This window comes from Xenopus laevis, chromosome 4L (assembly GCF_017654675.1).
Source record: "Xenopus laevis strain J_2021 chromosome 4L, Xenopus_laevis_v10.1, whole genome shotgun sequence".
Classification (NCBI taxonomy): Eukaryota; Metazoa; Chordata; class Amphibia; order Anura; family Pipidae; genus Xenopus; species Xenopus laevis.
The window spans coordinates 59,541,443-59,567,539 of NC_054377.1; the positions used below are offsets into that span (position 1 = coordinate 59,541,443).

At 38.4% G+C, this 26,097-nt stretch overlaps 1 protein-coding gene across 1 annotated transcript; it reads right to left on the reverse strand.

Annotated features, from left to right (window-relative positions):
* Positions 1 to 22,576: 22,576 nt before the first annotated feature.
* Positions 22,577 to 25,337, reverse strand: zcchc14.L (zinc finger CCHC-type containing 14 L homeolog). The gene is given in 2 exon segments (NM_001096322.1): positions 22,577 to 23,550; positions 25,294 to 25,337. A coding segment is annotated over 1 exon segment (609 nt). The 5' UTR covers positions 23,256 to 23,550; positions 25,294 to 25,337; the 3' UTR covers positions 22,577 to 22,646.
* Positions 25,338 to 26,097: the final 760 nt, after the last annotated feature.

The window sequence follows — 26,097 nt, forward strand, 5'->3', positions numbered from 1 at the left end:
CTTACCGTATAGGTGTAGCCACTGGGGTACAAGTTTTTATGTGGGATGGGTTGCTGGGATCTAAAGTAAACACAAAGGCAAATTAAAATCTGTATGAAGATGGTTTAGTACACAAAAAAAACACAAATTAGCACTGTATACTCACGTAAGTTTTGATTGCTGGAAACAGGACCAAAGAATTTCCTGACAAGATCACTTTTTAGCACTTGTTGGGGCAAAGATACAATATATCTAAGAAAACAAAATAATAAAAGCATTCAAACTCTAGAAGTAAAAAAAAGCTTCAGCATAGTATAGAAGTATGTTTATGAGAAATTTTAAGCTGAGAAACACAATAATAACCCTTTTCCTGGGGGGGGGGGTTATCATGCTTCAGGAAAGACAAGTTTTGCTCCAACGCAAACTCAGTGAAACTGCAACCTGCCCCCCCAGCCAGAACATGCACATAATATACATGCTTACTTTGGGCCTCCATCAATTATCAAACGATAACCCAGATACAGTTAGTCAGGGCACCACAGCATTAGTTAATTTTGTAATCAACAAAGTCTCCAAAAACAGACTTTAAGGAAGACTTTTATGCCAAGTACATTTGTTTGTAGTACAAAGTTATATTGATACAAGTATGCAATCTCTTATTCTGAAACCTGTTATTTGCAAAGCCCCAAATGATTGGTCTCCCATAGAGTCCAAAGAGAATTTTTTTTAAAAAAATCTCCTTTTCCTCTGATAATATAAAACATTACCTTGTTCTTTTATTTTTAACTAAGCTATATGAATCCATATTTGTTGTATTAAATGTTTAAATGGTTTTGAGAGACTAAAGGTAAACGGACTGTTTGGGTGATCCAAACTATTGGAAGATCTCCTATACAGAAACCCTTGCTGTCCCATTCCAAATAACATATCCTATACCTGTAAAATAAAATAGCAGCAGCAAAACTAAAATGGCTACATTATGGTTGCAAAACAGACTTAGAATGTTCTTTGAAGCGTTTCCAGTTTCTTCTCTTTGATGTAAAAGAGTTCATACCGAAGATCTAACTCCAGATCCATGTGGTTCCTTTCCAAGGAGTAAGAATCCATGCCAACACGGTAAGGAATGCATTTCTCCAAGTTTTCTTCTGGGAACATATGCGATAGCTAAAATAATACATAGTTAAGTTGGATCACAAAAAAGACCAAAGTACATCAAGTTCAACCGCTCCAAATGAACCCAGTGCACATATATACACACTCATACCGACATAACATAAACCAATATCTATATTAAATTTAGATTATAGTATCATAATAGCATATGAAATTATGCTTGTCCAAGAAATCATCCAAGCCACTCTTAAAGGTATTAAAAGAATCTCCTGGCAGGACATTCCATAACCTCACTACTCTCACCATAAAGAACCCCCTAAACTGCTTCAAATGAAAGTTCTGTTCCGCTAATCTAAAGGGGTGGCCTCTGATGCGGTGATCATTTTTTGGATGAAAAAATCCCCCACTATACGTCTATAATGTCCTCTAATGTACTTATGAGTAATCATGTCTTCTTACAAGTATCCTTTTTCCAGAGAACAAAAATCCAACTTTACATTACTTACTTTAAATCTGGGTTGAAAAAAAGACTGTCTATCAACCTTGACAGGCTTTCCTTATAGCTTGAATCTTCTATTCCTTTTTAGCACGTTTAGCATGTCTCTGTACTTTCTCCAGCTCATTTATATCTTTCTTAAGGACTGGAGCCCAAAACTGCACTGCATTAAAGCAAATTTAGCTATTCTTGCATGAATGAAGCACCTGCCATTATATTTAAATTGTAGGCTATGTAGTGGTCAACTTTAACCCTATAAATGTCACACTACACAAACTCTATGGTTTGATATACATTATTACCAAAAACCTGCATCATCAATTCTATGGCATGTGGTTCTGGCCCTTTAAACGATGACTGGTGGCTCTTAGGGTTCCATAACCAATCAGTTTTGTAAGAAACTACTGAGGGTGTCCAGAGTTTGAGAGCAGCACATGGCACTAGATGTTGCATAAGAGGGCACCCCGATTTGTATGTGGTCTTGCACTTCCAGTTTCCCCCATCCATAAATGCTGTATGTTGTGAAAGTGCCATGAATGGGAAAAGTGATGGGGAGTGGAGAAACCGATCTTGGCTGCCTACTGAAATCTGGGAAGCATTCAGCCAATTATTTTTGTAACAGTTATAGTGCTGCCAATTACAAGAAACTATTTGTATACTATTTGTATAATCATTGATTATTAGAACTCATGTTTACTTTTAGGATTAAATTTGTACTGGAGACAGCCTGCTGAGGCACAGTTCTCCCTTTGCCTCAAATTAGGAGGGGTCATGTATAGTCAGGAATAAAGCCAGTTTAAAGCAGGAACAATTATCATTTATGTGAAAGGCTCATTAACAAACACAAAGTACACTGTAGCCTGGATTGATCATTGTATATTTTAACTATGAGAGCTGAGTTAAAGACATAATATGGCTGATGCAGAACAAACAAAATAAAATATTTTTGTTTTATTATGAAATCTGCCATTATCATGTGACAGAAGACAACACAATTAAAGCTTGAGTAGGAAATTAAAAAGGGGGGGGTTATATGTTGACAGTTTAGTTATAAAATTATCACAAACAGGCATAACAAATAAAAGTATTACCTTTGAAATAAGATCAATGACATCTGTAGAAGATTTTGTTACTAAAGTTACAGAAGAATCAGACCAAAATACCTAAAAAGAATACAAATTGCAAACAATAAAAGTACAAAGTATGTATGTATTTGCCCCAAAAAAATTCATTACAGCTATAATGAAAGATTTATAAAAGTTCTTCATTCCTCCCCAAATGGGCATTTACTGTACCAAACACAAAGTCATTTTAATTACTAAAGCAATGTGGAAAATTTTAGTCCTTGAAGACTACTTTGGCCATGGGCCCTGCTTTTCTAAACTAAACACCTTTAAACAGTACCATCTCTCTATAAACACACCAACACCAGTCTTAACACGTTTAAAAATATGAAAATCCCCCTGGCTAAAGAAGTAGGGATTCATACTTTGCAAATAAGAAAGAAAAGGGGATGGTAAAAACAGAAGTGGAAAACTGCACACAGAGATCACAGCTATACCTTAAAATCTTGGTGCAGTTTTGTGTTACTATGTGAAATAAAAGATGTTTTTTTTTTCCTGATAATTTTTCCTTATTATATATCTAACTTTGCAGCATAGAAGATCTGTCTCTGCTGAAAAACACATTGAGCCTTGAATGCAAACAGACTGCATAGAAACCCCTGTGCGATCAAATTGCCTGCCTGACAATTTCTGAGTATATGTGTCCTCTGCAAAAAAACAAAAACAAAAAAAACCCCAAATTTTTATTAAAGCTGAAATGTGAGCAGGCCTTCTCAAAATGCCTTCTCTTTTTCTCTATAGAGAGAGAAAGAGAGAATGTAGGCATTTTAACATCTAATATTAATATGGGCTTCTGTTACCATCACCTGTGCTGCGATCAGCCTACTGTAGGCTCATTCAATCCCCACCTTCTGTGTTCTTAAAGCAAGGCCCAGCCTTCTTACAAATGCTTATAAGCTAAAGTAATGAGACATAATGTTTGGAGCATGCCCTATTTACAAGGCAAGGAGGGACCATACTATAACAAAAAAAACCTCAATGGCACATCTATTACTCTGTAAATGCACTTAAAGATTAATTAAAGGTATTATAAGCATTGTTTGGCTCTTCACAGCCCTATATTTCATGCCAAGATCAACTACATACCTCAAAACAATAGTCACTATTTTTTTCTTTCTTCTTATGAGGAAATGCTTTTACTTCAATTTTTTCAACATTCACTGTGAAAAAAACAATATGGTTATTATTATTGACAGTTTTTTTTTTATAAAGCACAAACATTTTTCACAGTTATACTTAAAACACATTTATTTGGTTTGTATGAAGAGTTCATTTTTTCATCTTTTAAAAAGGCATTGAGCACTTTAACTCTAATAGATCTCTTCACAGCTCTGTAAACTGTAAAAAACAACAACTTTGAATAACATTGAACTTCCTTTCTTGTAATCCGATTGGAAACCCTCACTTCCACTGCAATGATCTGCTGTTGAATAAAACATCAGCTATACAGTATATTTATACATAGTTATCGCAGCCCCCTCAGTCAACCTTTCTTAAAGGGGTTGTTCACCTTCAATGTACAAATCTTATGAAACCACTAACAATGCTCTCAATGTGTTAGAAAAACCATTTTCCATAACAAAAAGTAAAAATGCCATTGTAAAAGCTAATTTCTATACCTATTAACTCAGTCCTTCTCCTGTCTCTCTGACCAGTTTTCTGAAGTGATGGGAGTGGCCTATTTTGAACCTGACACACCAAGAACTTCCTATATGATGACATCATCATGCCCAGGCTTTGCCCTTACTTGTTTCCTATTGGATGTTGATACTGCCCTCCTCCTAGTAATTTATTGGGTGATTGTGAACTGTAACCAGTCACATAATGTGAATGGTCATTGGTTGATTATTCAATTGTAATGGCAGAGGTTAACAGACGCAGCATATAAACAAACCTGCCTTGCAACAAACAATCACACAGCCATGCAGACAAATACTGCAGAAAAGGAAGGAGCAACATTGTTTGGCAACCTTTGGCATTAGGCAAAATGTCAGTTATTTACAAAATTGCAACAAAACCAGCACTGACTTGCTTAGAAACGTATGTAACTTACACATCTAGCAGGGACAGTAGGGCTGCCACCTCACCCTTTTAAAACCAAACACATGAAATCCACAGCCTGCATGGCTAATTATCAACTCATTTAGATGCTGCAGACTGAACTGATTTCTGTGCAGCCATGTATCACGCATCTAAATGAATTGCTAATTAGCCATGCAGGCTGTGGATTTCATATGTGTTTGGTTTTAAAAGGGTGAGGTGGCAGCCCTAAGTGACAGGCAGAGCAGTGATGAGGGCAGGTACGTTTTTTGAACATTTTGTGCGCTCTCCCGGGGGGGGGGGGGTAATTTACCTAGGAAAACGATACCTTTTTTAAGTGTTCCACTTCTGGAACAAGATTTAGAGCTCTAAATACCAAAAAATGAAAAAGTTATATTTTTCATGATATAGGGATCTATACCAGAAAAATATTTTACCTTTTTTATGAGGTAAATACACAAAATAATACATGGACACCCCCCCCCCCCCAAAAAAAAATAATATTTCTGGAAAGTACAAGTGTCATCTCCCATAGTAGCCATTATAATCCAATAATTCAAATTTTTAAAAATGATTTATTTTTCCTGTGTAATAATAAAACAGTAGCTTGTACTTGATCCCAACTAAGATATAATTAATCCTTATTGGAAGCAAAACCAGCCTATTGGCTTTATTTAGTGTTTACACCATTTTCTAGTACTAAGATCCAAATTACAGAAAGATCTGCTATCCGGAAGACCCCAGGTCGCAAGCATTCTGTATAACAGGTCCCATACCTGTACCTTGTACTTGATCCCAACTAAGATATAATTAATCCTTATTGGAAACAAAACCAGCCTATTGGGTTTATTTAATCTTTACATGATTTTCTAGTAGACTTAAGGTATGAAGATCCAAATTATGAAAAGATCCATTATCCAGAAAACTCCAGGTCCCAAGCACCTTGATCCCCCCCATCTGCACAGTTGAAGTCTCTGCAGCACAAGCCCACACTCCCCCTCCCTCTCACAAACTTGTAACAGTTTCTCTTCAGTACCTGAATGCTGCTCAAATTCCCCAGCACAGCCAGCACAGGAAGCAGTGGCAGATTGACAGCAGACATAGCCAATAGGAGTTAAGTTAGCTGCCAGTACAATGTGTGATGTCATATAAGGAAGAGGAAGTGAACACTGTAGTGTTTTTGGGGGTCAGTGACCCCCTCCCAGCACAGGGTCTGTGTGGAACTGAAGGATTAGTACAGGGACACTTCTGAGGTGAATATTTCTTGAACTGTACTTTTTCTGTTAACTATTTCTATGGAAAAGTTTGTTCTATTCATGTGAACTGTTAGATTTGTCAATTTGTTACAAAGGTGAACAACCCCTTTAACAACACAGATATTTCATGCTCTTTGCTGCCACTTTGTTTGATCAATGTAGACTAGTGATGTGTGAGATGAATATTCAACCTACGCCCCCTTCTTTGATGGAAGCAGACTCCACAGTTGCAGGGGGCCGGGGAACAGGGGGGCTGTCTCCGCTAATAAGAAAACCCCACCTCCTCCCCAGCCACGCTCTTACTGGCTAGAAAGGGGATGCAAGTCGGGGAGGGATGTGAGCAGAGTTAGGATGTGGGCAGGAGGGTGGGGATAGGAGTGCGCTGGACCCCTCTGAAGGTTTTTTTGCAGGGGGGCCCGGCGCACTCTAGTTACGCCACTGAGTATATAACAAGTGCTGCCTCAACACCTGTGGCACATGGAATAGCGAGGATAGGTCAGGAAGCAAACAAGCCTGACGCTGAATTGGCCCGCCAACCCCGTCTGAGGGCAACATTGAAACTTCTCTGCCGTGTATCCTTGTAGGGGAATCTGGATAAATTGGCAATCTGGGTGGCTTACACATCCTGCATGAATTTAATTGGTTTGACTTTGCATAATTTTTTGTCACAGACAAACAGATACACCACTTTCCAAACTAAATAAAAATTTAATTAATTGCCAAAAATTGCTTCAAAATGTAATCCCTTTTTAAATATTATATAAACTTTGCTCCATTGGTACTTTACCAGATGAAAGGAAGTCGGATAAGGGGCCTGTTTAAAATTGAACCCGAGCTCTGTAAGTATTGGAGGGTGTGTTACATCCCCTGCTTAAAGGGATTGTTCACCTTTTAGTCAACTTTAATTATGTTACAGAAGGTCTTAGAATCTTTGCAATTAGTTTTCATTATTTTCTATAGACTTTTTTTATTTTCTACCTTCCTTTTCTGCCTCTTTCCAGCTTTTAGATGGGAATCAAAGACCCCAGCAGACAAAAAAAAAGGCAACAATTTTGTTGTTATTTTTTATTACTTATCTCCTTGTTAAGTAGTTCTCCTATTCATATACCAGTCTCTCGTTGAAATCTCAGTCCAGCTGCTAGGGTAAATAAGACCCCACAATCAGGATTCGTATGATTGGATCTTTGAGTCTATGGCCAGCTTGAGGCTCTATCATTATCCTCCACAATTTGTTCATTTATTCTAGGTGTTAACTGGTGCTTAACATACAGACACTACCAATTTCGTTTCTATTTCCCCAATCATTGTGAAGCAAGGAAAAGCCTCTATATTTACTGCCCAGTCGGGTGACTCATTCAGTACTGTTTCAGCAATGCCAATGACATAATATTTCTCATTTAGTGCAATTAACCCAAGCTCTCCCATTTTGCCATTTAAACTTCTTGCATTAGTAAACATACATTTCATACTAGTACCAATTTTTATACTTCTATATTCCCTCCGTGCCATATACGATATCCCTATCTGTTAGTGATGGGCAGGTTGACCAACTGCATCTGAGTTGTTTCATTTAAAATTCATTGTGGTAATGTACAGAACCAAAATTAGAAAAAAGTTGTCTCTGTGTGTGTGTGTTTTTTTTTTAATTTACTTTTTGGTGTTCCTGTTCCTTTTAAAAACGGCTTTCGCTCTGGTGCTGAAACATCACTTTAGATTTCTGTTGTGTGTGCAACTGTAGTTTTTTTTTTCTTTTTTTATTGAAGACAGACTTCGTTGTCTACATTCAGACATCACTAAGATTTTCCAAGAATTGAAAAGTAATTTCCCAGGCTTTTCTTTTCTATGATCTCATGCTGATGATACTGCAGTGTAGTTTTCCCTTTCCAGCATTGCAAACAATGTGGAAGAAAAAGTTGATACAAAATGTTCAGAGGAAACGGTTTAGCAATTTAATGATTTTATCTGGCTGGATATATTGATGTATATAGTTTAAGAAACAGAATATCTTATATAATTTCATACTGATAAAGGAGAAGGAAAGCACATCAACAGTACAGAACTGGTTGGAAAAGTTTTGTAGCTCACACTCAATAAGTCCTACAGTCTGACTTTGGTGCAGGGGGTTCCTAATTGTGGCAGTCCACCCTGGGTAAAACATAAGGGATTAGAGTCATTTGGGAGTGCCTAACAATTTGACACCCACGATCCTCTAGCTTTCCTTGCCCTTTAACAAAACTTCCATGGCTTCAGCATTGTACATTATTTTAAAAATAACTGCATAAATCGCACAGAAAACAGAATCTATAGTGTTAGCTATCAAGGATCTGACTACTAGTGAAGTGTGGGCCGGCCTGACCTGCAAAAGATTCCGGGTCACGGGCAGGTTTGGGTTTATCGCCTGCCTCACCCCCTTTTGTGACATCAGAGATGAGTTAGTAAGTAAAAGAAAAGAAAAATACAAATCTGTAATTGCAGTTTTTGATCTTTAAGTGTAGCTGTGAAACAAGTGTACCTATTTTAATTAGTGAAGGCAGAGCTAGTGACTTTTGGATCCTCTCATTGAGTAATGACTAAATGAATTAAAAAAAAAAAAAAGAAGACACACTTATTTTCCTAAGGCTGCTTGAATTTATAACACAGTTGTGCTTAACTGAAATGAAACTAAAGCACTAGAAAGAAAATGTCAAGAAAAAAAATGCTAAAAAAGTTGGGACTTTTTGATGTAGACCCAGAATGTCTATGGGTACCACAGGCTTTTATATTTCACAGACAGCCAACATAGGGATAGCGGCTAGTAAGCCCATTTGGGCATAACTGATTTAGAAACAGTGTAAAGGCCATAATTATCATGTATCAAAAAACATCATTGGTGATGATGCCCATAGCAACCATTCAGCAATTGTTATAGGCAACATCGGCGGTGATGTTTTTCTCCACTGTTTTACACAGCATGATAAATAGACCCCTTAGTGTAGGCTGTCATGTGTCCTTGTGAATATATTCACTATCAAATGCCTGTGTTTAAAAGGACCCAAGCACACATGTAGGAATTGTAATGAATCGGAATGCACCCGAGAAATAGATAGCAAACCTGCAGTGTAGAATGATCTTTTGCAGTTGGGTCTAATACGCACTGATACATATATATATATATATATATATATATAAATATATATATATATATATATATATATATATATATATATATATATATATAAGCTGTGTGAAAGAGACAATTCTAATGCATATTTGAAGGAATGTCAAAAGATATTGGTATTCATTAGCACAATTAGGCATCAAATAAAAAAAACTTGATAAAAAAGGCAGAGAGTAGTGAGCAGCCAATTTATATGGTTAGAGTAGTAAGGAATTGAAACTCAAGCTGACCATAGAAGGAAAGATATCCTAGTTTTGCAGAGGCACCCAAGGTAAAGATCAGATAAAAACAAACCCATTGTGAGAGGACCATATTAATGGATCAATGTTGGCAGATTTAAAAACCTGCCCAGTAATATACCTGACAAGATACTGGTCAGACAAGCTGCCCATGGCTATATAAATGGGCCGCTGACTTGGTCTAGAAAGGATAAATTGGCTGGTGACATTACCTAACTCACAAAATCTCTGTAATCACTACGTGTGTTAACGCGAAACGCGTTAGGAGGAGAAATGTTGGGGAAATAAAGTTGCTTTTTAATTCACCGCTGGTCTCTGGTTTGTGAAAGTGCACACAACAGTTTTTGAAGTGATTGTCGGCCAGGCCAACCTAAGTTACGGGTTCGGGGCATCGCGGAGCGGTGAGTAACCTGATTTAAATGCCTATGAGAGTAACAATTTAAGCAACTCGTCCGGGCATATGCACCTGGACCCACCCAGTTATAGGTTGAGAGACCATAAGAAGGATTTTTTGCCTGTTACCTCATTGTATTAAAATTATTGGCCGAGGGGTTAGAGCTCATCCAAAAAAGTCTGTTTACAAATATATGGCTGGTGACATTACCTAACTCACAATAAAATCTCTGTAATCAGAGAAAGGGGCGACTGCAAGAAAATTCACAAGCAAAACGATGTTATATCAATACTGACATGTCAGCTAATGCCACAACACAAACAATGCTTTGTGACAGTACATTATTTCATTCTAAAAATGGAGCAGAACTACAAAACAATTGCATCTGAATCCAATACTATAATGATTCACTACTTTGGAAGAACACCGAACACAACTTGGAAACCAGATGTTATTATTCAGCTGTTTTTAAGGCTGACAAAATAAATGCGGTTAAAACGAGATCCAGACCAAAAATATGTACATCCTGAGTACTAAAGGGAAATTAGCACCAATGTTTTCTCTTTCAAATAGCCAAACCAGCATTTTGAACCAACACAAATGATGTAGAAAAGTTGTCAAATGTAATCAGCACTGTATTTATGAGGTAGACACAGGCTTATGGCTATTCTTGAATGTGCCGGATAGGGTGCAAAAGTGCAAAAAAAAACCAAAAAAAAAAAAAACCAAGGTGGTTTGCAGCCATTTTGCACTTTGCACTGAACGTGTAAATTAGGCTCGTGTCTTTAGATGATTTATGTGAGAAAGAAAAAACAAGAAACTGAAAACAAATGAGAAAAGTCATAGTAGTAAAAATAATCAGTCTGAAAAAAAAATCATGGAAGAAAAGCAAGACTGCAGAAATGAAACCATTTCAACATATGGTACTGTGCTAAACAAAACATTATAGAAAAGTCCATCCCTCTGTGAATTCCACATCTTTCCACATTCAGAAAAGTGCCGATTTAATAAAGGAGAGCACATTTATTATTGGCCCTACAACATGTAGTGCATTGTGCAAAGTACATTTTTCTTAACACAAATCAGTTTTTTTTTTTCCACCCCACAGCAGTTTTCCCAGAGATTAGGAATGGAGTTATCTCAGGCACACTTTTGGCCATATAATAAATAACTAGGGAAGCAGCCAATCCACTACTTTAGGATTCAAACCCAGAATCCTTTGTGCAATATTCGGGCACAAATACCCAACTGAATCTGAACCTTAAATTGCATATGTAAATTAAGGAAACACATGAATGTAGTTTGATTAATTAACAGAACATTTTGGAAACATGACTTGTAGACTTTTTCGAAAATATAAAAAACAAGACACAGAATTTTTTTTTTATGTATCACTTTTCTAGGATTTTAAACAAGGGGGAAAGCATGCATTACATGAACTGAAAGGCCCCAGATACAGAAATGTAAGCACTGTAGTTAGTAACTTACATTTTCAAATGTTGCCATAAATTCTGCTTCAGTTAAATTACCCTTATGGGATAGAATACGGCTATGGTAATGGAACAAGGGGCATCCCCAATATGTGTCGGCTCTGTTAGCCAATACCTCCAATATTTTAGGTGCCAATTAATATTCCAAAAATCTGGTGCCAAAGCAACTCTATTTTTCTACACACTGGTATAACATTGTTGTTCCAGGTGCAATGTTTAAAAATTTGGATGACCATAGTAGAATCATAGTTAAAACAAATCCAATTGATGCTCCTATAAATAAGCATTATGTTTCAAAAAAAAAAAAAAAAGAGAAATCCAGTCGTGTTCCCAACAGCTGGTGCAATACATACATACATACTGTACATTCTTTGGAAGTTTGGAGATTAAAAGTTACATTAAAGGTGACATACAATTTAAAGTCTCATAATGCCAATGCACCGGAGTCTAAATAACATGTATTTTTATTAATGACTCAAGCACCCTCCCAATCCATAGCAATTGAAGTATTTACCCATTGCATAGCTTTATGCTCTAAAGAATAACTCAGCAACCTGATACTGAATGCAACCAGATTAAATGAGACGACATGAGCAACAGCTGTTAGGACAGCATGCCTTGGCATGAAAACTTTATCTGATGATAAAACACCAAAGTGCTGAGGTCAGATAACAGAGCTTATAAAATTAAAAAAAACAGCAACTATTTAAATCCCATTTATTTAATATGTAGCTTGAAAGTAAATCAATAAGAGGCTTTTGAGCATTCCAATGTATGTAAAGCTTGTTCTAAACCTTTTACCATAATAAACAATTACGGAAAAAGCTATTTAGAAGTAATTCAACCAAATATGGTTAGAACTATTTAAGAAAGTTCAGCGAGTTGATGATTTTCTTGTTTTTCTTAAAAAAAAAATTTGCTATTATACATGAATTATTCAGCTGCATACAATGGACTACAGTTTGATGGGAAAAAAACCTTAAACAGAGTCCTAGTTTTTGGTTATTCTGAATTTAACCAACTAGAGCACCCTAAAGATTTCCTAGTGGTCAACCCACATGTCAACCCACATGACATTGAATTGCATTCCGATAAATTGCTTATTTCTTTGTTCAAATTGAGATTATTGCTGCAGACCTTATTTTGTGAATTCTAAAATCAGTTATAGCAACTTACATCCCTTACATATAAAACTGGAGGTGAATGTTTATCTGGATGAACTTGGTGTCCCTGATATGGGAGTCACTTTAATCCATTTAAGAAAAGCCATAAAGCAGTGATGTTGTTTTTAAAATCTAGTAAAGGTATAGCATATATTGTCCTGAAACCGGTTATCCAGAAAGCTAAAAATAAACAAATGCCATTTCCCGTAGACTCTATTTGAATCAAGTAATTCACATTTTACAAATGATTGCCTTTTTCTCTGTAATAACGGTACCTTGTACTTCACTCCAACTAAAATATAATTGATCTTTATTGGAGGCAAAACAACCCTAATGGGTTTATTTCATATTTAAATAATTTTTAGCATAAGGTATAATGATCTAGAAAGGTTCTGTATTAGTAAGACCCGAGGTCCTGAGCATTCTGGATAATGCCACCTGTACAGGTATGGGATACATTATACGGAAACCCGCTATTCAGAAAGCTCCAAATTATGGAAAGGCCATCTCCCACAGGGGCAAATTCACTAAGCCGCGAAGCGCCGAACGCTAGCGTTAATTCGCTAGCGTTTGGCATTTTCGCTACTGCGCAAATTCACTAACGAACGCTGGCGTAGTTTCGCTAGTGTTACTTCGCAACCTTACACCAGGCGAATCTTCGCTAGCGACGAAACTACGCAAATTCTCTAACTTGCGCAGTGTACTGAACGCTACCTTTTACGGTAGACTTCCTTCGCCACCTCAGACCTGGCGAAGCGCAATAGAGTAGATCGGGATTGTTTAAAAAAAAAAGTCAATTTTTTTTCTAAGTCCCAAAAAAACGCTGGCGTGTTTTCTACATGATGGCTGATAGGCTGAAAAAGATCGAAAATTTTTTGGGGCTCCCCTTCCTCCCCCCTACATTTCCTGACTCATGGCAACTTACCTAGACAGTTGGCACATGTGTAGGGCAAAATAAAATTTTTATTTGCTGATTTGAAGGTTTTCTAGGCATTTGTAGTGCAGATACGTATTCCTCCATTGAAATTTGAATTTTGCGCCGTATGCAAATTAGCCTTCGCTAGCGTAACTTCGCTTTATATAGCGAATCAACGCTAGCGCAACTTCGCAACCTTACGCTACCCCTGTGCGCAACTTCAGATTTTTGTGAATTTGGGAGCCCTGGCGAAACTACGCCTGGCGAAGTGCGGCGAAGTTGCACCTGGCGCAACTTCGCATCTTAGTGAATTTGCCCCACAGACTCCATTTTATCCAAATAATCCAAATTTTAAAAAACGAACTTGATCCAAACTAAGATATACTGTAATTAATCCTTATTGGAAACAAAACCATCCTATTGGGTTTATTTAATGTTAAAATGGTTTTCTAGTAGAATTAAGATATGAAGATCAAAATTACGGAAACATCCATTATCTGGAAAAGTTCTCGAACATTCTGGATAACAGGTCCCATATCTGTATATTTACTCTTCTTGTAATGTACATAGGGGCATAATGAAGGCCAATAAAAAGGGAATGTTATGCAAGGCTGAAGCTGTTAGAAGCTAGAAAATAACCATTGACTTATTTGATATATCCAATAGAGAAACAGAAAAGGGGGATTGTAGAAGCCGTAGTAGTCCTTTATTTTATTTTAGTCAAAATAAACTTTACTTACCTTTGTAGTGTTTACCCGAAGGTCGTTTAGATAATGATTCTTCTATGGAATGTGCTGATGTGTTAAGTGCATTTGCTAGACTGTTACCAACGCTGGTTATGGGTGCATCTGTTCTTAGTGCGCTCTGAAAAAGACGAACATAGCTAAATCAATATAAGCAACGATTGTGAAATTAAAATATGCATTAAGGTCTTCACTGGTGTTCCTGCAGTGCAATAAATTGTCTAGTGCAGTGCTGTCCAACTTCTGAGTACCGAGGGTCAAAATTTTGCTGGCCTATGTGGTGGAGGGCCTATAATGGAAGTCACACATTAACGGTGGTAGCACACCACAAAAAAAAAAAAATGGTTGATGCTCACTGCAGGGAAATCCCTCATCACTCATATGTGAAAAATTAAAGTCATGTTAAAAACATACCCTTAATCCATATGCCTCATCCTCCCCTGTGGATAATACAGCAACCCCCCAACACATTAATAAACACCTTAGGGACCCCCAACAACAATTTCCAAATGCTAACAAACCCCAAGAACAAACCCTTAACAGGCTTACATCCCACAGGTAGCGTAGGGCAAGCAGAGAATAGCACACCCAAGCAGCACTGGGCAAGCAGAGAATGGCACACCCAAGCAGCACTGGGCAAGCAGAGAATGGCACACCCAAGCAGCACTGGGCAAGCAGAGAATGGCACACCCAAGCAGCACTGGGCAAGCAGAGAATAGCACACCCAAGCAGCACTGGGCAAGCAGAGAATGGCACACCCAAGCAGCACTGGACAAGCAGAGAATGGCACACCCAAGCAGCACTGGGCAAGCAGAGAATGGCACACCCAAGCAGCACTGGGCAAGCAGAGAATGGCACACCCAAGCAGCACTGGGCAAACAGAGAATGTCACACCCAAGCAGCACTGGACAAACAGAGAATGGCACACACAAGCAGCACTGGACAAACAGAGAATGGCACACACAAGCAGAGAATGGCACACACAAGCAGAGAATGGCACACACAAGCAGCACTGGGCAAGCAGAGAATGGCACACACAAGCAGAGAATGGCACACACAAGGAGCACTGGGCAAGCAGAGAATGGCACACACAAGCAGCACTGGGCAAGCAGAGAATGGCACACACAGGGAGGGAAGGCAGAACAGAGCAGGAGACAGGGAAAGCTATCATTCTAATATGTACTACATACAGTGACACAGTGCTGGTGCCCCATTAGCATTTTGAATAAGGTGTGAACAGATGAACAATGTGGGCAGTTTCAGTCTGGGTCTCAGGTGTGAACAGTACAGGGCAACAATAGAGGTATCACAAGTGTGAACAATACAGGGGATTAGAGTCTGAATTTGAGGTTTAAACTATGCAGGGGCCAGTTAATCTCTCTAGTCTCTGATACCTTTTAAAGTTTACATATGGTAAACACACACATGCGGCCCGCCAGTAGGACAGCCTTGGTCTAGTGGAAAAACTACATGTTGGACCTTCAATTAACAAATGGGATAGAGATTTCCTGTGGCATCTATTCACTTGTACTACCAGACCAATGTTGCAGTAAGCTACAGTAAATACAAGCTCAGAGGTGGCACCAGACATTAACACAAGTAAAAGACGACAATATTTTCACATACAAATAAGCCACTAGCACCAAAATTGCATGCAAAAACTGATCCAAAAACAAATCACTTGAAAAATACATCTTCCTGAAGTCTTGTCTAACCTTGGAAATACTTGTGTGGTTTTAATGGTTTACTATAGCAACTGATCAAATTATAGACCTTCAGACCTTTACACCAATTTATTAATGTGCTGGAGAAAAAAAAGTCAATCCTGATTTTCATGTTCTTTTTTGTATGGTGGTTTGAAAACCAAGGGGCAGATTTATCAAGGGTCAAATTTCGAAGTGGCAAATAATTTGAAATTCGACCATCGAATTGGATTACTTTGACTTTGAATGTCGAAGTTTTTTTAATCGAATTTGGCCGTTTTCGATCGTTCGATCGTACGATCGTACGATGAAATCCTTCAAATTGAACAATTCAAACGTTTTCCCTTCAACTTCTAAAGACTTGGCTATGGGTTCTAGGAGGTCCCCATAGGCTAACATAGCAATTCGGCAGGTTTAAGATGGCGAAGTGTTGAAGTCGAACTTTTTTAAAGAGACAGTACTTCGATTTTCGAAGTCGAACCTTTTTACTTTGAATCAAAGTCGAATTTTTTAACTTCGAAAATTCACTTCGACCCTTAGTAAATCTGCCCCTAAATCGATTTACTAAAATATTTTTTACATACCAGAAAAAGTCTGTACGAGTGTTGCTCTCATTTTTTTTACAGGATAGTTCGAAATGTGAACTATGAATTTCTAAATTAGTCCAGACAAAAAGAAATGGTTAGTTTACTGAAAAGAACATGCCTTATTCAGTAACAGCCATTATATTTACGGTATTAGTTTTCTATACCTTAAAGGGCAACTAAACCCCCAAAATTAAAATGTGCCTAATGAAAGAAAAACACAATTCTTTCCAACATACATTTATTAAACATTTTCAGTGCTTTTAAAGTGATTTGCAAAAATAAATGCTATTGAAAGCAGAATTTTCATAACTAGTGGTTCATTTTTAAAGTTCTCCCTAGCAAAGACGGGTCTGTTAATCAGCTAACTTGTTTTACACTGTAACAACATTCTGAGCCACCAGGGCAAAGAATAGAAAAGGACAAACACTGATTTCACTAGCAATACATATACAAATAACTTGTAAATCACAGAAAAAAAAGTAATGAATGTATATTGCAATGTTTCTTAGAATTAGGTTTTCTTTTATTAGGCAAAACATTGCTTTTTGGGTTGACATTACCTTTTTTTTGTCTTTTGTATTGCCATAAACAACAATAAACAACATTTACAATTGCCATTTGCTGCTTCCATTCGTCCAAAAAATATACTTTGGTTAGTAGTCAGTCAGTCTGTGTATGCCACGTCACAGCACATGATATGCGGTGCTGTCATCTATCATATAAAAACTATTACCCCAACCAGTTCTTTGTTTTCTGGAAGACCTATACATTAGGAAAACATTAAAAATGGTCTCCGCAAATTAACTACAAACAAATACTTTTACAAATATCAGAAACATGTCTCAAAAGCCAATGTAGACATATTTGTGTGTGTGTTAAAGTGGTGGTTCATCTTTACTTTCACTTTTAGTAGGTTATAGAATGGCCAATTCTAAGCAAGTTTTCACTTGGCCTTCATCTCTTTTTTAAAGTTTTTGAATTATTTGCCTTCTGACTCTGTCTAGCTTTCAAATGGTGGTCACTGACCCCATCTAAAAAAAACAAATGCTCTGTAATGCTACACATTTATCGTTATTGCTACTTTTTTTTTTTTTTTTTTTTTTTTTTATTACTCATATTTCTATTCAGGCCCTCTCCTATTCATATACCAGCAGGGTTGCTAGGGTAATCTGGACCCTAAGAACCAGATTGCTGAAAGTGCGAACTGTAAAACTGCAGAATTAAAATCTAGACAACTAAAAAAAACAAAAAAAACACAAATATTAAAAAATGGAAACCAAATTGCAAATTGTCTCAGAATATCACTCTCTATCATACTAAAAGTTAATTCAGGCGAAGCCTTGATTTAATAAGACATAATTTCTGATATAAACAAAAAGTATAATACAGATGTGGGATACATTATCCGAAAACCCATTGTCCAGAAAGTTCCGAATTACGGAAAGGCTTTATCCCAAAAACTCCATTTAAAAATGATTTCCTCTTTCTCTATAATAACAATAAAACAGGAGCTTGTACTTGATCAAAACTAAGATATAATTAATGTTTACATGATTTTTTAGAAAAATTACAAATTCAAATCTCCCAGTCCAGCGATCACTAGGGCTCTCGTCTGCCGAAAAAAAAATATCCAAGGTTGGATCGCTGTATACCTCAAAAACCACAGATTATTGAGGGGAAAAAACAAAAAATACAGATAATATAGTGTAGTATTTTACAAAAAAATGTTTTTGTGCCACCCTTAGGGGCAGATTTATCAAGGGTCGAATTTCGAAGTGAAAAAAAACTTAGAAATTCGACCACTGATTAGGGTAGTCCGACATTCGAAGTCGAAGGATTTTTAAGATCGTATGATCGTACTTCGATCGTACGATTTTACAAAAAAATCCTTTGACTTCTCAAAACTTAGTTGGCTATAGGTTCTAGGAGGTCCCCATAGGCTAACAGAGCAATTCGGCAGGTTTAAGGTGGCGAAGTCAAGGTTTTTTAAAGAGACAGTACTTCGATTTTCGAATGGTCGAATTTGTGAAGTATTTTCAATTCGAATCAAAATCGAATTTGGCCTACTTGATGGTCGAAGTACCAAAAAATTTTTTCGAAATTTTACGTTTTTTAATTTGAAAATTCACTTCGACCCTTAGTAAATGGGCCCCTAAGTGTTTATATTTAACTGGTGCTTAAACAACTACAGAATATTCCCCTCAATAATCTGTGGTTTTTGAGGTATACAGCGATCCAACCTTGGATATTATGATTTTTGAGAAGTCTTAAGGTTTGAAGATCCAAATTACAGAAAGACCCTTTATCTGGAAAGCCCCAGGTCCAAAGCATTATGGATAATAGGTCCCATACCTGTATATAAATATTCTATTAGTAACCACTTAACATTACCCACCCAGCCAGACACTAAAAGGAAATTTTTTTTGGATGCAAGAAATTCCACCAAGTCAGTTTAACTTCTCATGGTTTTTGTACACTCCCAAACATGGCTTTCTATTAGAATTTAAAATGACAGAAAGTAATGCTTTATAGAAAAAAAACTGAAACGCACGGGGCACCGAGAAATCGCATCTGTAATAAGAGACACGTGAAAGGAGGTTCTCAGCCTAATACGTGCACTGGAGGGTTTGTGGCCTGAGAACGAACAATACTGATACTTTCAGGAGAGTACTTCTACACTGGCACATATACAACAGTGAGGAAAATTCTACGTGCCTTCGGCCTCAAAGTAAAACAGCAAATGGTGGCATTAACAGGGATATTTTTAGCCATATTTCCAACTTACAACTTCACATATGCCTGTTCCACCAAAGCTAATGAGAACTGGATTCACTGCTGTATCCCCTTTCAGAATTCCAGTCCATGAAACTGTATACCCTTAAATATACAGACAGCTCCTTCTGGAAAACTGGTGGTACGTTTGGGTTTCCCCAGATCTTTAAACCAAAAGTGACTTGCATGTATAATTCTTACCATACTTTGCATGGTCTGCAACAGAAGGATGCAAGGCATTGTGGGAAATGCTGTTTAGCTACAAACGGTTTGGAAAAGTAAACGAGACAATAGCAAGAGACGAGCCAAAACCAGCATTCATCATTATTTAGAATAGTTTTTTTTTTTTTTTTTAAACTTATAACAAATATTTTCATTACTTGGTCTTAAAGCTATTTTTTAATATCTGTACGGTTTTCCTTTTAAATAATCATGTAAACTATGACTAAGGGGCAGATTTATCAAAATGTAAGTTTAGAGCTTAAGGGCAGAGACACACGTGGAGATTCTGGGAGACAAGTCGACTCTTCTTCAGACGACTAATCCTCGTGAGGCAACTTTAGAAAACGAAGCATTCCGAATGCAATCCCGCCAGCGATTTACATTTTAGCTGGGAGGAAGGCAGTTCGGGGAGATTAGTTGATTGAAGAAGCGCCGATTTGTTGTTGGGTGACTAAATCTCCCTGATTCTTCACGTGTGTCTCTGCCCTAAAGGAGAAGGAAAGCTACCAGAGCAGTTCATTGCCAATAGATTAGCCACAAAAGTGCAAGCTATAACACTATATTTATTCTGCAGAATGCTTTACCATACCCGAGTAAACAGCTCTAGAAGCTGTGTTTGTTTAGGATAGCAGCTGCCATATTAGCTTGGTGTGGCATCACTGCCTGACAGAGTCTATCCCTGCTCACTCATAGCTCTGGGCTCAGATTACAGCAGGGAGGGGAGGGGGAAAGAGGAGCAAACTGAGCATGCTCAAGCCTAGACCTGGAGGTTAATGCTAAAAACAGGAAGTCTGATAAGTCTGATAAAGCCCATGTGTACACAATAGAAGGAAAGAAATGCAGTGTTTCTTTTGACAGATGACTCAGAGCAGCCTAACTTTGACAGTTTACTTGTGTATTTATATAGACCTTTCTGATAAAGCTTACTTAATGTTAGCCTTTCCTTGTCCTTTAATAAATACTCACCCAGGTTCTATTCATTCCTATGGGCTTTTTAGAACTGTATTTATAAAATGGTGTATTCGAACGTTCACCCACCGATAAATTCCATTTGAAAAATCCTATAGGAATGACTACAACGTGGGTGCGTTTTCATTTAATAAGCTCTTAACTCACATTTTGATAAATCTGTCCCTAACTGTTGAATTCCCTTTGAGAATCACATTTGTAATTCAAAGTACCGACAGCAGACTCCTTCAAAGCACAGACAGATCGTATTGCAGGTCTCAAGAAGCCAGCTAATGCTCTTAAAGACAAAAAGGATAGGCTACATACAGCACAGTGCCACAAACACACACACAAGTTAAACCATGGATCTTCAACTGGAGGCCCACAAGCCAGCTGCAGCCCTCATAGGCATTTTATGGACCCGAGTCTGCCCACAGGCTCCAAAGAATTACTAAATCATCACCATGTTTAAGAGATTGTGTCACAAATTTTATGGTGTAGTTTTAATCTCTAAATTACACTGTTTACACTGCAAATAATTCATTCTACTATATAAAATGTAATTCCTGAACCAGAAAGTGTATTTAAAGAGCCAGCACTTTGGGATGGAACTGCTTTCTGGCAGGCTGTTGTTTCTCCTACTCAATGTAACTGAATGTGTCGCAGTGGGACTTGGATTTTACTATTGTATGCTGTTCTTAGATCATCCAGGGAGCTGTTATCTTGTGTTAGGGAGCTACTATCTGGTTACCTTCCCATTGTTCTGTTGTTAGACTGATGGGGGGGGGGAAGGAGAGGGAGTGACATCACTCCAACTTGCAGTACAGCAGTAAAGAGTGACTGAAGTTTAGTAGAGCACAAGTCACATGACTGGGGGCAGCTGGGAAACTGACAATATGTCTAGCCCCATGTCAGATTTCAAAATAAAATATTAAAAAATCTGTTTGCTCTTTTGAAAAACGGATATCAGTGTAGAATTCTAATGGAGCAGCACTATTAACTGTGTTTTGAAAAAAACACGTTTTCCCATGACAGTATCCCTTTAATATAATTTAGCCCTCAAGCATAACTTTTACCAGTTTATGGATCCACATAGTGGAAGCAGTTGTTCAGCACAGTACTTGGGCTGTGAAAGAATGCAGGCAGAGAATAAGCCCCTATGCTGCATCTATTATTTCCTTTCCTGCACCATGAACCATTGCGTCAGCCCAGGTGCAACCACATGTGGAAGATTTCAGCTCCAAAAAGCAAGAATTTGCATTTCAGTGTCGAAAACTTCTGTGTGTGCCTGCAATTTTTTAACCTATTATTTCTCTATCTTGGATTGGGATTCTGACATTATTTATGGCACTGCACTTTAAACTTATGAATTTGGAGATTGAAAAATAGGGGATCGATTAACCCCAATCTGTTTAGTAAGGAATTACTCCAATCTATTGGGAATTGTTTTAGTTACAAATTTTGCACTGCACTTTAGTCCTACCAACTCGGATTTAATTGATTTTATTGGAGCTATTTATTTCTAAATTTATGCACTTGCACTTTAGTTCTATGAATTTGGAGCTAATGTTTGGATATATAAGGTTATATTTTTCGGCTTCTTTCTCCTAATTAATCAATTTAATTGATTTTGTAGTTAGGTATTAATTTCACTAATTAAGTATCTGTGTTGCTTTAATTTAAGGCTTACTAGCGGCAAAGAACAGACCTGTTATCCAAGTGGGGTACCACTTATCAGTTACCAATCGCACAAACCTGAATACATAGTAGGCGGTGAGAAATAAAAGTTTTTGGACTGACCAACGGTCTAGTAATTAGTTTTTGCGGGGTACTTTTCCTTTTTTCTCTATAGAAAAACACACTTTCATTAACATCATGCTTTTGTGAAGCAGTCCTACATTTATTACTCAAGTAAGGGCAGGGCCCTGTGATTTACTATGAGATATCTTTTAAATTTACATATTAACAACAAACTATTACTTCAGCTGCAGTTTTACCTAGATTAACACACTTTAAATGAAACCTATAAATGAATGGGGACATACAAATGCTTAAAAAATATATATACAAAACAACTCTCCAACTACAGAGAAAAAGATGGACACCCTGACCTATGGGAAGTATATTATAGAAGAAAAATATATACAATATTTATGTAAACACAAAGTATCATCTTAAAAAGTAAATATTTTAGTAACTATAAAAAAAAAAAAAAAACACACAAGTGAGCTAAATGCAATAGCAAAACTGTTTTAAAAGCTAAAGGGGGGGAAAGAGATAAAATACTGCCTAGTCCTCTCCAATTCACTCAATTACCTTGGAGCAGCCAGATGATACCTTACTGCTGGTAACAGTGGTGGTGGTGACGGTTGCTGTCAGGACATTAGGGGTTGTAGTAGGACCAGCACTAGTAGTACTTTGTCGTGCTTTTATGTGGACCAGTTCCTTCCTTAGCACCTGCTTCTGATGAAAGCTAAATGCAGGGTGGTTTGTGGCCATGGTAAAGAGCAACAAAAACTCATCCCCAGTCCTTCCATCATTGAGCTGCAGACCATAGTTGTCTATGATTGAGTCAATGTGAGTTAGCGTCCGACATAACACACCAGCAGCCTCACGGTTATCAGAAGCTAGAAGAGCCAGGGACACCAGGAGCTTGCTTCGAACCACTTCATCTGTTAGGTTGGTCAGACTTCCCAGATCAGCAGGATTATTAGCTCTTATCTCGGAGTCCCTCAAAGCATGATAATCCTTTCGAGCCAAGTCCTCAAGACAGGAGCCCAAAAAACGGAGCTCTAGGGGTATACACAGGTCTAGGAGGCCACAAAGGAAATCAATTCTTTGTGAAGAGGTCAGATCCGAAAACCACCAGTACACTCCATCCCTCTGCAGGGGGCAACGCTGCTTTTCTACCATGCTTTAAGTGGTAAATTCCAAGAGGTACACCTGTTTCCGAAGAACCACAGCAGATTCCTGTGTGGCAACTAAAGACTGTTGGTAAACAGCACCTCCAAACCAAGCCCACAATCTCCCAGGCTTCCTGGGGCTGTTCTGACTGGGGCTCCTACAAAATCCCTTGCATTTTGGAAGTCCAGGGACACCAATGAGGCTGCTGCATCCTCCTGGGAATAATAGAGTTCCTGTCAAAGGCACACCACTGCCCTCATGTTTATGATCTTGAGGTTGGTCTAACTTCAGTACAGATGTCCACCTAGATGAGAACATAACAATGTCAGTTGTAAATCCAGTAAGAAAAAAAAAAAAAAAAGAGGATTTATTACAGTGCTGCTACAGCCTAAGCAGGGTTATACAGCTGCTTAGGCTAGATGAGACCCAAAAGGATGTTTTATGGCAGCAGGCTGATAACAGTTCCAAAGAATTAATTTGCATGTTGTTATTATTATATATAGAATTATAATCTGGCCTTGAAACAAATGGTATACCAGCTAAACAAAACAGTAGATGGGAAAAAAGTACAAAACTTACCTATGTATAAATCTAACCTTTTATGTGTTAATATTAGTGAAAAGGCAAATCATTTATGGAGCAAACATACAACTTTATGTTTATAATGCTCTATTCTGGGGAAACTGCTGTATGACTCTAGAGCAGGGGTCCCTAACCATACCTGTGCGCCACATTCAAATGTAAAAAAAAAGTTGGAGAGCAACATAAGCAAGAAAAAAAAACCTGTGGGTGCCAAATGTGGGCTAGAATTGGCTATTTGGTAGCCCCAATGTGCAGAAGCGATCCTAGAGGGGGACGGGCCCTGGTGCGTGACGCGCAGCCAGGCCCCGCCCCCTCTGTACGGACACATTTGACCGCATTTGTTGTGGCGCACGGACTGCCGGGGGGCCCTGAGGGGGTGTGGGCCTGGCACCCCCGGTAGTTCCGCCACTGCCAATGTGGTCTGTCAGTATACAGGAGACTCTGGCAATACATCTGGTTTTTATACAACCAAAACTTGCCTCCATGTCAAGAATTCAAAAATAAGCCCCTGGGAGCAACTTCCAAGGGGTCAGAGAGCAACATGTTGCTCACGAGCCACTGGTTGGGGATCACTGTTCTAGAGAATGGCTGAAGAAGCTTTTTGGGAATTCAATATGCAATATAATAATATGTAACACATTGCAGTATGATTAACACTCTAGCCTACTGTACTGGCGTGCATATTCATGTATGCTCATACTATACACCTGCTCTATTATTAGGTGACCTAGGTCTATCTACAGGCTGATTACACTACATCATAAACGCTTTTTACGGTCTACCAGGCATTCCGATGACCTAGCAGGGAGTTTGTGGCTAAAGTACAGCTCTATTTAGTTGCTTAGAATAACAATAACTCCATTAGACATTTTTATGGCTAGGTTTCCATCCCCTATGAAGTAACCTATATGATTTGAGGCCTATCATTATGTACAGTCCATGAGTGGAATAGTATACAATTGTATTATGATTTAGACAGAAAGACTGCGGCTATTGGGGTGTTCATAGCATTAATGATCAATTGCATGTATCACATCTGCACTGACACAAGCAAAGGATCCCTTTAATTGGATCATCTCAAAAAAGGTATCACTGTATTAATGCCACGAACAAGTGTTACAAATTGCCAGTGGGAATGAAGGCCTCAGAGAGACGGGGGTGACATACGTTATCGGGCACCTTGGATTTAAAGGGGGCCCGACTGCGCTTACTAGGATTACCGTAATACTGGATCCGCAGCTATAAGTGCGCTTCGATAGGGAAGGCGGTTACTAGGATACCTGCATCTTCTTTCCCTTACACAGTTTTCTGTACCGCTCGTTTTGACACAGTTTTCGTCCTGGTAGAGCCTTATGGGGAGTGGATATGCTGCGAGGAGAAGCCACACCCATTTATCCAAATAAACACATACTGCCCATCAGTTCCGCTATTCCAACACAGCCCTCTTCCCCGGACCGCTACTTACACCTCCTGCAGAGCTGCTAACTGCAAGCTTTCTCCTCCTCCTCCTGTCTTACAGAAAATCCCGACGCCACGTCTCATCACGCGAGAGTGGCGTCACGACTACACGCAGGCGACGTCACGTAATGCATCGCGTAGCTGCCTGGAGCAGAGACGTCGTAAACTCAGTAAATGACATAGAATGTTATGTGGCTAGTGGTGGTCGGTCTGCTCACAATCTGTTAAAAAAAAGAGTTCCAGCACACGGTGCCAGGCGACTAAAATAAACAACTTTTGCTGGTTGCCGTCTGTAACTGCTAGGCTGATACCATTGCAGCCTCTTCTGCCAGTTTAATCAAAATGGAAATAGTTTTTGTGCTAATGCTAAGGTCAGGTGACATTAAAGGAGACCTACTGTGTAAAAAAACAAGAATGTGGTGGTACATTATACTCTTCTTAAATAGAGACGTGCTGGAAAAAGTTGTGAGGTGTACTTGTCTTATGGCAGGGGCACATGAAGCTTCTGGGGGAGATTAGTTGCCCGCCCAGTGACAAATCGCTTCTTGTTTGGGCGACTAATCTCCCTGAACTGACTTCCAAGCCGGCTAGAATCTGAAGTCCAAGTTTCTCCATGAGGCAAGTTCGGGCAACTTTTGAAAACAAATTGGTCCCCTCCGGCAATTTAGATTCTAGCCGGCGGGGAGGCAGTTTGGGGAGATTAGTCGCTCGAAGAAGCGTTTTGTCACCAGCGCCGGATTTGCTGGGTGGGTGATCCCCTATGCCACGCGGCCCTAGCACCTGCCCGCACTATCTCATGCAGGCGCAAGAG